This window comes from Amblyraja radiata, chromosome 9, assembly GCF_010909765.2.
Source record: "Amblyraja radiata isolate CabotCenter1 chromosome 9, sAmbRad1.1.pri, whole genome shotgun sequence".
Lineage (NCBI taxonomy): Eukaryota > Metazoa > Chordata > Chondrichthyes > Rajiformes > Rajidae > Amblyraja > Amblyraja radiata.
This window is the reverse complement of record NC_045964.1, coordinates 44,867,046-44,880,418: the sequence shown is the minus strand read 5'-3', so window position 1 is coordinate 44,880,418 and position 13,373 is coordinate 44,867,046. Positions and strand designations below refer to the sequence as shown.

The 13,373-nt window shown below is 41.0% G+C and overlaps 1 protein-coding gene across 4 annotated transcripts in view; it reads left to right on the top strand.

Moving 5' to 3' along the window:
• Positions 1-13,373, top strand: part of samd4a (sterile alpha motif domain containing 4A) — a 117,610-nt gene that overhangs the window by 85,952 nt on the left and 18,285 nt on the right. For all 4 annotated transcript variants that reach the window (XM_033027242.1, XM_033027243.1, XM_033027244.1 and 1 more), the window contains 2 exons: positions 3,978-4,278; positions 9,934-10,019. In XM_033027242.1, the coding sequence (XP_032883133.1) occupies positions 3,978-4,278; positions 9,934-10,019 (387 nt within the window). The remainder of the gene's footprint in view (positions 1-3,977; positions 4,279-9,933; positions 10,020-13,373) is intronic.

Here is a 13,373-nt window from a genome sequence, read left to right as displayed (position 1 = left end):
TCCTTTAGGTGAGTGGGAGATAGTTTAAAGGAGATATGTGGAGCAAGTTTTTTTACAGAGTGGTGGGTGTCTGGAACACGCTGCCAGTAGTGATGGTAGAAGCGCAATAGTGATGTTTAAGAGGCTTTTAAATATAATGAATATGCAGAAAATGGAGAGATATGGATCATGTGCAGGCAGAAGGTAATTTAGAAAGGCACAAAATGCTGGAGTAACTGCGGGTCAGGCAACATCTCTGGAAAACATGGACTGGTGACATTTTGGGTCAGGCTGATTCAGACCGATTACAGGGGGGTGGGAAAGAAAGTTGGACGAGAGAATGGACAGGGCAAAGCATTGCTGGTAATGGGTTAATACAGGAAAGGGGTTTTTTGATGGGCAGATTGTCAGACAAAAGCCAAGATGAAAAGACATGATTGAGCCCAAATGGATGGAGTTGTGAATTGTGAAGCTCAAGGATCGAAAAGTTGCAAATTGTGAAGCCGGTGGAAGGAATGTGGGTGGGGGAGGGCAGAAACCAGAGGAAAGGTAGGGGGTAGGGGGGGGGGGGGGGTTCTTGGAGGGGGAAAGAGGTTGTTTGTGGGTTAGTTAGTTTAGGCTGAAGAGCCTGTTCCTGTGTTCCGTTCCATATTCATCATGGGTGGAGATTGATGTACTTTTCGTCACAGTGAAAAAAGCTTTGGCAGTCACCTGGCTAGGCTTACTTCCCAACAAAAGGTCCAGTATGCTCCCTTCTCGGTTTGGATTATCCACATACTGTTTCAACAAACCCTCTTGGATAAACCTCGTAAATTCTGCCCCATCTAAGCATTGAGCAAGGCCCAGTCACTATTGGGGAAATTAAAGTCACCCACTAAGACAATCCTGTTGCTTTGGTATTTTTTAGTAACCTGTCCACATATCTGTTCCTCTAATTCCTGCTTGCTATTGGGGGGGCTTTAGTACAATCCCATTAGTGTGCTTGCAACTTTCATATTTCTAAGTTCTACCCATATCACCTTGATGGACAAATCCTCCAGCATGTCCTCAGTGCCACTGTGACAGTTTCTTGATTAGTAGTGCAACTCCTCCACCCTTTGGCCTCCCTCTCGATTACATCTGAAACATCGAAACTGTGGAACATTAAACTGCCAGTCACGTCCCTCTTGCAACCACATTTTAGCAATAGCCACACATCACTGTCCCAAGCACTGATCCAGGCTCTAAATTCATCTGCTTTCTTCGCAATACTCCTTGCATTGTAATAAACACACTTCAACCCATCAGCGTCACCATATTCCTTCACTTCTCCCAGCCTTTCCTTCCTTTGAGATTTGCTGGTCCTAACCTCTACCTTCCAATCATTCCTTCCAATTTCTGATCTACTACACATGGTTACCACCTCCTTGCCTGTCTAATTTAAACCCTTCCAAATCTCCCTGCAAGGATATTGGTTCCCCTCCAGTTCAGATGCAACCCGTCCATCTTGTGCAGGTCACCTCTTGCTCAGAAGAGATCACAATGATCTAACAATCTGAATCTCTGCCCCCTGAACCAATCCCGAGCCACACATTCATCAGCCTTATCTGCCTACTCCTGCCCTACTAGCACGTGGCACTGTATGTAATCTGGAGATTACTATCATCGGGGTCCTGGTTTTGACTCTTCTGCTTGGCTCCCTATATTCACTTCACAGGACCTCATCCTTTTTTCTACCTATGTTATTTGTACTAATGTGCACAATGACTTCCGGCTGCTCGCTCTCCCCCTTGAGAATGTTCAACAACTGCTCGGAAACTTACCGGTTCCAGGGAAGCAACACACCATCCTGGAGTCTTGTTTGCTGCCACAGAATCTCCTGTCTGTCCCCTAACTAATGCGTCTCCTATTGCAATGGCTCTGTCTGACTTTTCCCTTCCCCGCTGTGTCTCAGAGCCAGGCCCCACCACAAATCAGATTGCTGCTGCTGCTGCTCTCCCCGACCAGTCATCCCCACAACAGTATCCAAAAGAGCGTACCCGTTATGGAGGGGAATGACCGTAGGGGATTCCTGCACTCACTGCCTTTCCTGGTGGACACCCATCTACTTCCTCCCTGTATCTTACGTGTGATCACCTGACTAATTCCTATCTATGGCACTCTCATACCCCTGACTAATCCCAAGGTCATCTAACTGCAGCTCCAATTCCTTAATGTTGTCTGTAAGGAGCTGCAGCTGAATGCGTTTACGACAGGTGAAGTCCTCTTATTTAGACTTAGTTCCTCCCACACTGTTGAGTGCATTGGGCAGCAAGCTTTCGTCATTCTGTTTGGTTATGTACGACGTCTTCCACCCTCGATAGGCTAGCGTACCGTCCTTTCAAATCCTTCTGGAATGTTCGCCTCCATGTGAGTTTTGGTCGGCCTCTTTTCCTTCTTCCGTCAGGTTGCCATGTCATTGCTATCTTAGGTGCACGCTCTGGTGACATTCTGAGTACATGTCCTGCAAATTTAATCCTGCGTACCTCTACATCCCGGCTGGGAGGCTTTGTTGCATTTTCACGGGAGATCTCCGCGTTTGTGAGGTGGTTTCTGTGGCTAGTCTTCGGGATCTTCCTCAAGCAGCATTGTTGGAATGCATCCAATTTCTTTTTCATCTTCACATTGATTTTTTTGCATGTCTCACTGGCATAGAGGGCTGTAGGGAGGACTACGGACTGGAAGGGCTTGACTTTTAGTATCTTGGCTATCCCGCCACTAGACCATATTGGCTGCATTCGTCTGAAGACTGATGCAGCTTTACCAATTCGGGAGTTGATGTCGACCTCTACATCTCCATCGACTGTGAACATGCTGCCAAGATAGGTAAATCTTGTGGCATTTTCCACAGGTTCCCCATTGGTCTATTGGCTGCCGGTCTCCAGTCTGCATGGTCTTAGTCTTCTGGCAGCTGATCTTTAATCCAACATTTGATGCATTCTCCTCCAGAGCGGTTGTCAGCTCTTGAAGGGTGTGTCTCGACTTTGCAGGTAGTGCAATGTCATCGGCAAAATCTAGGTCTGAGGCATTTTCCTGTTCTCCACGGTATTCCAAAGTCAGGTTTGTTCGTTGTCTTCCGCATGACATTGTCGATCGTGACAATAAACAGTACGGGGGATAGAAGGCAACCTTTTCTTACCCCTGTGGCAATGTCAAAGAATTCTGTGTTTCCTGAATCAACCTTGACGCAGCAACTGAATCCCTCGTAAAGGTTCTTGAAGATGTTTATGAAAGCCTCTGGGATGCCATACACTTTAAGAATTTGCCAAAGGGTGTCTCTGTGTACACTATGGAATGCCTTTTTGAAAGTAGTCCTTCGGCACACTGAAATCCCCCTGACTTCCAACATCTTGCACGAGGAGCATTCCACTATCCTAACTGCCATTTTAACAACACCAAAAACCTAGGAAGATTTACACAGAAAAATAGTTGTAATATATTATTGTTTACTGCGGTGCACTATTATCATATCCAAAGTAAGCATAAAAGTGCATGTTTGTTCTCTATTCATTCTTCGTCTATTCATTCAAGCTGTATTTTGTAGTGAACACAGTCAAAAACATTAAGGGAACAAAGTTGCCTCCTGACCTACAGCATGTTTGGCCTACAAAGTCAGAATAGGATATTGTAGAATTTAGTGAAATGTAGTGAAAGTTTATTAAAAAGAATGTTGATTTGATTACAAATGTTTTGCTACTGTTGGATATCTAAAACCCATTGAATTTGATACTGGGTCTTAATTGTTTAAAAAATACAGTAAGTAACCATAATGCAGGGAGGAAGATTATTCAAATATACAGTTCAATCATTTTTGTTTGTTACTGGATTTAAATTGTATTTGTTTACCAGAGTGCAGATCATCTGAGATACCTTAAATGTTTTTTTGTGACAGCACTATATAAAACATGGATTCACCAATGCAGACAAAAAAAATTGATACTTGTTAATACTGTGTTAATGGTTTGTCTTCTGTTGCATAGGACATTCTTGAAGGTGGCAATCTACGTAATGCACTCCAGGAGCTGCACCAAATGATTCTTACCCCAATCAAGCCCTACAGTTTCTCTCACAGCCAGAACACAAGTGAGCGCAACCAAACCTTTGACTCTCAGTCCAGTATCATGAGCCCGGACAGCAACTTAGGTCGGCTGTCTGACGTGAAGGATTCTGCTGCAGGGGGCATTCAGCAGCACAACATTACAGGGTGCGAGAGCGAATCGGGAGGTGCTGTGGTTCCAGAGGGAGATTTGCCTGGACAGTTTACAAGAGTCATGGGCAAAGGTAAGCCTTTATTCTAAAGATTTCTCAAATAGAAATATGAGTGCAATAATAAATTAAGCAGTGAATGAAGATCTAATTGATCAGTGCATTCAACTCCCTGGTTCTTTGAAAGTTTTCTTTTATTTCCAAACGTAAACTTTATACAGAATTTTTAAAAAATATGTTAAAAAACTCTTCAGACATTTCAACACCTATACATTAATTTATGTCATACTCGGTGGTGTTTGCACCTATATTTAAACAAAGCACCCATGCAGACCCCTGGGTTGATAACACTTCCCTTTTTTGAGGGGTGTCCCCACCAGACTCAGCCCTTTAATGTCCATCAGCATAAGGTCCCGAGATCGCGGTCCTCCCCCACCGAGCGTAGGTGTTGGCTGCACTAGGCTTCAATGAGCACATGCAATCTAGAATGGTCCAGTCAGCCATATTCCCTGACTGACATTATACTGTGCTGGGAGGACAACAAGTTACGGGCAGACCTATGAGCTGTTTTCATCCGAGTTGATGATCGTCCAGGAACACTTGATGGCTGTCTCCGAATGTGTCCCTGAGAACAGCCCTTAAATCAGAGAGCCCTCTTTTAAGGAACCACGACAAGGACCTGTGCATTATTCTCCAGACCTACTTTGCAAATTCACACTCGATGAAGAGGTGGGCAACCGTCTCTCTGTAGCAGCCGTCGAGAGGGTAGTGTGCATCGGTCGTAAGATACAGATAGTACAGGAAGGATCTGACTGGGTGGGCCCCTCTCACTGCCAGCCAAGTGCGATCCTGGTGCTTGTTGATGAGTTCTGGCAATGAGGCATTTCGCCAGACAAGCTGAGCAGTCTGCTCGGGCAACCACGCCACAAGATCCATCGAGTCCTTGTCCCTCAGTGGCTGCAGGATGTTCCATGCTAACCACTGCCTGATGGACCTGGTGTTGGTCTGGAAGATTATTTCCACAATGGACAAGTGGTGTGTCGATGTCCTGCTGACTGGCATATTGTGCAACATCGCTGCAGACCCTTTCTTCGCAGCACTGGGAACGGACTCTTTTAAAGTTACAAATCAGGTAGAGTAGAGAGAAATTTACTGCTCTGGTAACGATGTACTCACTGATCCAGGATTGCATAAGAGGCGTCATGTTTAATCTACGGTGGCACTTCTCGCATTGAGTCAAAAGGTCATGTGTTCAAGCTGCACTTCAGAAATATGAGAGCATGATCCAGGCTGATACTCTCTACAGCATTGTTAGTGGTGGACAATTTCAAATGAAGCATTGCGCATCCTGCCCTCAACTGGCATAAAGGAGCACTTTTGGTCCCGTGTAGAAAAAGTGCTGGGATGTTCTCTCAATGTTTGAACTAATACAGTGGCCGCCAGGTTCCAAACCACCTAATTTACGGAAATCAATGTCACACATTCTCCCATACATTTTGAAAGCATTTTCAAGCTAGTGATAATAAAATGTTTCATGGTATTCATTAATGATTGGACACATTATATTTTCCATTATTTTAATTATGGATAGTGTTAGGGTGATATTAATGACATGAAAAAATTATAGCTAGTGTATACATGGCAATACATTAAGGTTGATTATAGAAAATCACATTTCGGACTTAGAAATTGGCGTGCAGACTATTCCCAGAATGGAACCCATATGTAACCCGAGGACTGCCTGTATTTAGCTCTCAACTAATTTCACTAAAACAGATTGGCTTGTCAACTTGTTGTCCTGTAAAATTGATCATGGTATTTCCCTGCATTATTAAAGTGAATACAAGATTTAATCATCTGTAAATTGCTTTGTGGCATGTAATTAAATACAAATTCTTCCTTATTATTTTAGTTATTAAAAGATAGAATTGTAAAAAATCTGCAGCCCTGAGTTGTTGGCCTTGTGAGCGCAGGCCTTTTAATATCTATTATGAACAGTCAAGCAATGTATTGGCTTACATGAGCATTTAATGTCACTGCTGTCAAGTTCTAATTACAGCTGACATTCAAGCTTAGAAATCTTTTCGATGTAAGCTAAAATGTCTCTGTCAGATGTGAAAGTGGAACATCTTGGTAGGAAATATCTGTGAATCCATAATGAATGATGCCTGCTTACCTGACTAGTTATTAGGGCATTAATCGTTTTTTAAGGTGATACATCAGGATTTCCTGATATATTGACCAGCTCTGCCAACTGAAAAAGATAGCAATGGACAGATGAAACCTCAAATGTTGACAAAGAACTGCAGGTGCTGATATACCAAAAAAGAGACAGTGTGGGAGGAACAGTTTGGGACCTTCCTTTAGACTGATTGTGGTGGGGGGAGAAAGCTGAAGGAGAGATGAGTAGGAGATTAAGCCTGGCAAGTGACAGGTTGATACAAATGAGGAGGGTTTTGATTGGCAGATGATTGGACAAAGGCCAGAGTTGAAAAGACAAAAGCTGTGAGATAAGGATAGAAGAGGAGAGAAATGTAAAGCAGAAGGAAGGAATATTAGGTGGGAGGGGAAGGGAAAAAGAAGAAACGGGTGCACACCTAGGTCGGGGGAGGGGTGGGGCTTGTTTGTAGGTTTGTAACCTAAAATTTGGGAATTCAATATTCATACCATTAGATTGTAAACTACCCAAGCAGAATACAAGGAATAATCTCAAATGTTGTCGTATTGTATGCAGAAGCATTAGTGCTTAAATACAAATCACCGACATTTATCTTTGAAACTGATATCAGTTTCAGTGGCAGACTGAAACTTGGCCTCGTAATCACGCCAACAGTATTTCTTTCAAATAATGTCCTAAATGCTTTGTCGTTTTTTTTCCTGATAGGCTTTAGTTATATCCCCCCCCCCCCCCCCCCCCCCCCCCCCCCCCCCCCCCCCCCCCGCACTCTTTGCCTCTTGTGAAATTACATAACCTGTGGGGAATGTATTATGGTGCAAATGGATTTAATTTTGTGGGGACAGATTGAAGAAGGTGTATGATATGCATTCCATCATTGGTTGGTGCAATGAGTATGAGGTCAGGAATTCCTTTTGCAGCTTCATAAAACTTTGGTAAGTCCGCATTTGGTGTATTGCATGCAGATCTGGTTGCCTAATCACAGAAAGGATGTGGAGAGTTTTACCAGAATGCTGCCTGGATGAGATGGTATTAGCTATCAGGAGAAATTGAACAAACCTGAATAGTTTTCTCCATAGGGAGGGGGGCAGAGACCCTTAGTACATCCCTAGAGTATCTGGACAAAGCCCTGAAGCACAGTAGGAAGTAGGAATTTTTGGCCTCCTGACAAAAACATTGTAAGATCCAATGTGAAATAATTTGTGAAATGCACATTGCATTTGAATAACCATTGAATTTATCAAAATGAGTAGATACAAAGAAATGATGGAGTAAATGTTTGAACCTTCAAGTAATATTTAATGAAATCTATTGCTGTGGACCTATTAAACAGACTTCCTACAATATAAAATTAAGAAAGAGTAAGTTCTTGAAGAGGTTTTCCTCCTCTTTCTGTCCGAAGTTCTGTGCGACCTTCTCCCATGGCTTCCCCTTTATGATTCCTGGTGTTCAAACATGTTCTGACCCAGACTCACTTCCACACCTTTTTGTCTCCTTTTCATTTCCAGCCATCTTTTCATCACCAATCTACTCCATTCATCTGGCAATCAAACTCCATTCACATGTATCCACCTAACACTTGCCAGGCTTTGTCGAACGCCCATCTCTCTTTTCTAGCTCCCCATCCCCACCTGCAATCGGTCTGACAAAGGGTTCCAAACTAAAATGTTTCCTGTCCACTCTTTCCACAGATGATGCCTAACCCGCTGAGTTTCTTCAGCACTTTGTGTTTTGCTCAAGATTCCATAATCTGCAGTTTCTTGTGTCTCCAAATTATTAATCTGATGTACATGGGAATTTGCGTGCAGAACTTTGACTGAAGTTTTTCGGCTTTATTTCGTAATATGGGTGTTGCTAACATTGCCAATCGTAGGAGCAGGATCAGAGTGCTACCATACCTTTATAATGGCCAGATATGTGGTGAATGTGATAAAAATGATATGTGAAATATAAATGAACCTGGCATTTAGTATGAACACATTTTGTTGAAGATTGGTGGTAAGGTCAGTATAGAATAAAAATGGGAATACTGTATAATGCCTTTTAAGTAGTAAAAATGTTTAATAAATTGGAAGAACTGAGATGTTGAGATACAAATGCTTATCCTTAGAAGTGGAATTGGGAATGGTAAATTATATCTGAATTGTCATAATGATATTGAAAAGCAACTGGTGTGAATTTGAACATAGTTAAGTTGTTTACCATTTTAAAAAGATTGGTACCATGTAGATTCACAGACAAATTACCCAGCGTAATTTATAATACATTTGAATATCTGATCTTGTGATTAGTACAGTGAGGACTGTTCAATGCTTTAGGTTATGAAGGATGAAGAGGATATCAGTGAATCATTAAATGAGCCACAAAAATGTTAAACGTATAAAGCAGGAACTTTTTCATGCAATAGAATATAGAAACCATACTGTATTTAAGAGATTCAATTATACTTTGTTATCACATGTACCTAGGTACAGTGAAATTCTTCGTTTTTGAACACAAACAGTTAACATACAGCATACCTCACCTAGGTGATACATAAAGAGTCGCCACATTTCTGGCGCCGACAAAGTTTAAATAGTTCATCGAACAGTCTTATCTCGCAGCAGCAAACCAGGCCTGCCGCCGCACATGGTCACAGGCAGCACCCCGCCAGGTCCCCCTTCAACCTCGGCGGCTTCCCACCGGATCCCCACCACACTCTCGGTGGCCCCCCGCTGGTGGTCCTTCGTTCCCGGTGGTCCTATGCCGGGTTGCTTGCGGCAGCCCTCCTTGCTCGGGGCAAGACTATTTAAATCAAAATTATGTTAAAAATACCAAGGAACTGTAACCAGAGTAGTTCAGAGCTGGTGAAAGGCCTCCTGACAGAATATTTCTCCTGCTATATTCTTGAACTCCATTTACTTTGTCTCATTATTGACTCTTGTGCTGCTTGTTCCCAGCCAATGTTTGTAATGAATTTTATATGACTTTAAAATCTGTTCCAAATCTGTGTTATTTTTCTTTGATTTGTCATGAGGGATCATTCTTCTCCCCTTAATCCTTTGTATATTCCTATATCAAACTTTACTTCCCGTAACATTTGTCCCACTATGTATATTTGTATATCTACATGCCGCTGTTTTCCTGTGTTAGTCTGTGCTATCTGTCTATCTATCTGCCGTGGGTTCTATAATTCATATACTTCTGTCCGCTTGTTCCTTGCTCTCCAAGTCTCTCTCTCTCTCTCTTTTTAATGTTTGAGCACGAATAAAAGTTGTAATACATGCATGTTGCTCAATCTGTCCATAGTTGTATGACTAAATCTTCTCACTGCTTTCATTTTCATTAATCTCATTCTTCATTGTTTTATTTCACTGTCCTTCTCTATCCCTCTGAGGTTGTGCAATTATGTCTTCTGTAAAGTTTTATAACCTGAGAGTTTATCAACAAAGCTGAATTCAATCAGGCTTCACAACTAAGTTTCGTTGTGCATTTTTCAAAGATGTGTTGAATGTCGTTTCTTTTATCAGTACCAGTACAGTACCTTTGTAATGTTTGACTATTCTATTTTGCAGTTTGTACACAACTCCTTGTATCCAGACCAGATGAAGAAAACATAAGCTCCTACCTGCAACTAATAGACAAATGCGTAGGTCATGAGGTGAGAATGAATACAAAATTAAATGGGATAAACAATCTGCTCAATTTAATCTGTTTGGTAAAACCTACAATTTGAGGCTTAACAAATTTTTACCTGTCTGCTTACTTACTTCTTGCAATTTAATTTGAAATTTCAAGACTAATTTATTTATTTGCCGTTTACTATCATATAAAATGAACATCAGAGAGGGGAAAATTAGGTGCAAGTTTAGACAAACACAGAGTGAATATATAGCCTTTGATAATGTTCTGCATAGTAGGCTGCTCTGGAAGGTTAGATCTTAGAGGATCCAGGGAGAGATAGATAACTGGATAGAGAATTGACTTCAGGGAAGAAAGCCGAGAGTGATGGTGGAAGGTTGTTTATCGAACAAGAGGGCAGTGACTAATGGTGTGCCACAGGGATTGGTGCTGAGCCCAGTGCTGTTGTTTAGATCAACTATTTCAATGAGAATGAACAAGACATGTTAAGTCAGTTTGCAGATGGCATTAAAGTAACTGATAATGTAGATAGTGAAGAGGAGAAGTCTGAAGAAGGATCTCGACCCGAAACGTCGCCTATTTCCTTTGCTCCATAGATGCTGCCTCACCCGCTAAGTTTCTCCAGCATGGTTAAAGTAAATTAAAGTAGTTTGTAATTGTATACCCATTGGGCAGAAGGCACAGAATCTTCAATGCACGCATCACCAGAATCATGAGCAGCTTCTTCCCCTTTTTTTTATCAGGCTTGTGAATGGTCCTTCCACAAGCTAGTGTACTGTCTGATTCACCTCCACCACATTGCTGACTTTGTCTCTGGAACTGTTGCTCGACAATGCTGAAAACTATTTTCTGCATTCTGAAATTTTCCCTTTGCTCTACCTATTGTACTTCAGTTTGGCCTGATTCAAATGTTTCAAAGGTTTCATTTATAGTATTACAGGTTGATCACCAAATTTGTCACTGTACCTCAGTACACTTGGCAATAATAAACCTGAACCTAAAATATATTAGATGAGGAGTATTGCAGATTTAAACACGAGTATCTCAAAAATTGAGTCCAGGGGAATTATTTTTTATTAAAGAAAATGGCCAAGACATTAAATGCACACTAAGTATATTCACAGCTGAAGACATATAGGCTCAGCAAAACTAATGGGTGACTAGGAACCAAAAGAAAGAGTGGGTGGGAAGGTGCCCAAGGAAAATTAGTGTGTTAAAAGATGACAGATTTATGGACTTGTTTCGGCCCGAAACGTTGCCTATTTCTTTCGCTCCATAGATGCTGCTGCACCCGCTGAGTTTCTCCAGCTTTTTTGTGTACCTCAGATTTCTGGACTTGATGGCTTAAGACCTTTGAATTTAAAAGAGGTGGTTGCAGATAAGTTGGATATGTTGGTTGTCATCTTCCAATATTTCCTGGATCCTTGAAAAAATTTGGAAAACAGCGAATGACACACCATTATTCAAAAAACGAAATATAAAGAAAATAGAAAACGACAAGTTAATTAGCCAAATATCAGATGCTGGTAACATTTCTGGTATCCATTATCAACGAGCAGAAATATGTGATAAGTGTAACATGCTCAGAGTAGAAACTATGTACTTCAGATGCTCGTTTACAAAAAAAGACACAAAGTGCTGGAGTAACTCAGCAGGTCAGGCTGCATCTCTGGAGAACATAGATAGGTGATGTTTCTAGTCGGGACCCTTCTTCAGACCTGCTCAGTCTGAGTGTGTGGCTTTCATGAAAAGGCAATCATGTTTAACAGTCTGATTTGATCTTTTGAGGATATAAATGGCAGGATAGATAAAGATATTATATAAGCATTCTTCGCAGCATTCATGAATAAACCACATAATTGGTAATTGTACGAGTCTTTTGGGCTTGAGGTCATATTTCATCATAGATATTAGATAAATACAGAGAAAATAAATGACGTGAAAGCTTGGCTCATATTCAACCTGCCAAGCTGTAACAAATGAGTTGTCTCAGAGATCATAGCTGGCAACTCATAGTATGACTTGGGTGCAGTGTAAATTATCCAAGCTTGCTGATGATACAAATATGTGAAGGTATATTCAGGAGGATTGTGTGTCTGGCACAGGAGCATCAACAGTTAATGGGGAAAAAAGGCTAAGGAAGATCGTTAATAATGTGAAAATTGCAGTTATCTACTCTGGCTGGAAGAGTAGAAAAACAGGATATTATTAAATGTCAATGTTGACAGGCATCTGAGTGCCTATATGCAAACCCACAGAGTTAGCAAGCAGATAATTAAGAAGGGCAATGATATGAATGGCCTACATTCCACAGGGAATGGAGCATAAGAGCACCAGACTTGCTGAATCCCTTCAGGGCTTTGGTGAGACACATAAACAAAATGCATTTGGATCTTTTATTATAGATATACTCGCCATGGGTGGTGATGTAGCAATATTGAGATGATGGGTTTGTTCATAGTGGGAAGGTTGAGCCAAATGGGCCAATAATTGCAGAATGTTTGAAGATGTGAGGTAATTGAAATTGGATGTGAGGTTATTGAAACAGGTGAGAGGCTGATGGGGATTGTCTTTATGTATGCTGTCAAGATGCTTCTAAGGATTAGGATAATCAATGCTGAGTTGAGGTATTCTTTACTATGAAGAACTGTAGATGCCAAGTATGTTTAATCCTGAGAGATATTTTTGGACAACAAGGGAATCATGATATGGAGAATGGAGGCCAAAGATCAGATAAGCCACAATCATACTGAATTACGAAGCAGAATAGTGAGGACGTGTAACCTTTTTCTGCTAAACTTTGTAACTTAGTTATCAAAGTATTAATACCTTATCTATGCAAGCTTTTCAAGGTACAGCTCTGCCCTGGAGCTGCTGATCAAATAATTTCCTATTTGATATTTTGCAGCCTCAAAATTGTTGCATTCGTAAATAAAGGCATCTTTATCCTGTATCCTGCTGCAAATAAATATTTTCATTAGAGCTCTGAAAGTCCCACCATTTAATTAGGAAATAAAGGTTTTGAGCCTAATTTTAGAACAGTTTAACCTCTGGCAATAGACCAATAACCAATGAGCAAAATAACTCTTAATTCATCCACCTGCTATCTTAGAAAGATATTTAATTCACGCCTATAAAAATATCCCCTCCTCTGAGCAGTATATCTTTTGCAATATATATTTGCAAATATAATTATATGTTTATGCTCTAATATAGTGTAGAAAAATACTAGATTCAATTACCACAGAGATATGTTTTAAATGTGGCTTGTTCAGCTGCATTAAAAAAAATTTAAAAAATGTCTTTAACTTGTCAGGACCTTTATTTTATTCTGGAAGAACAATTAAAGGTGATTGTAAATCTGCCAAATTAA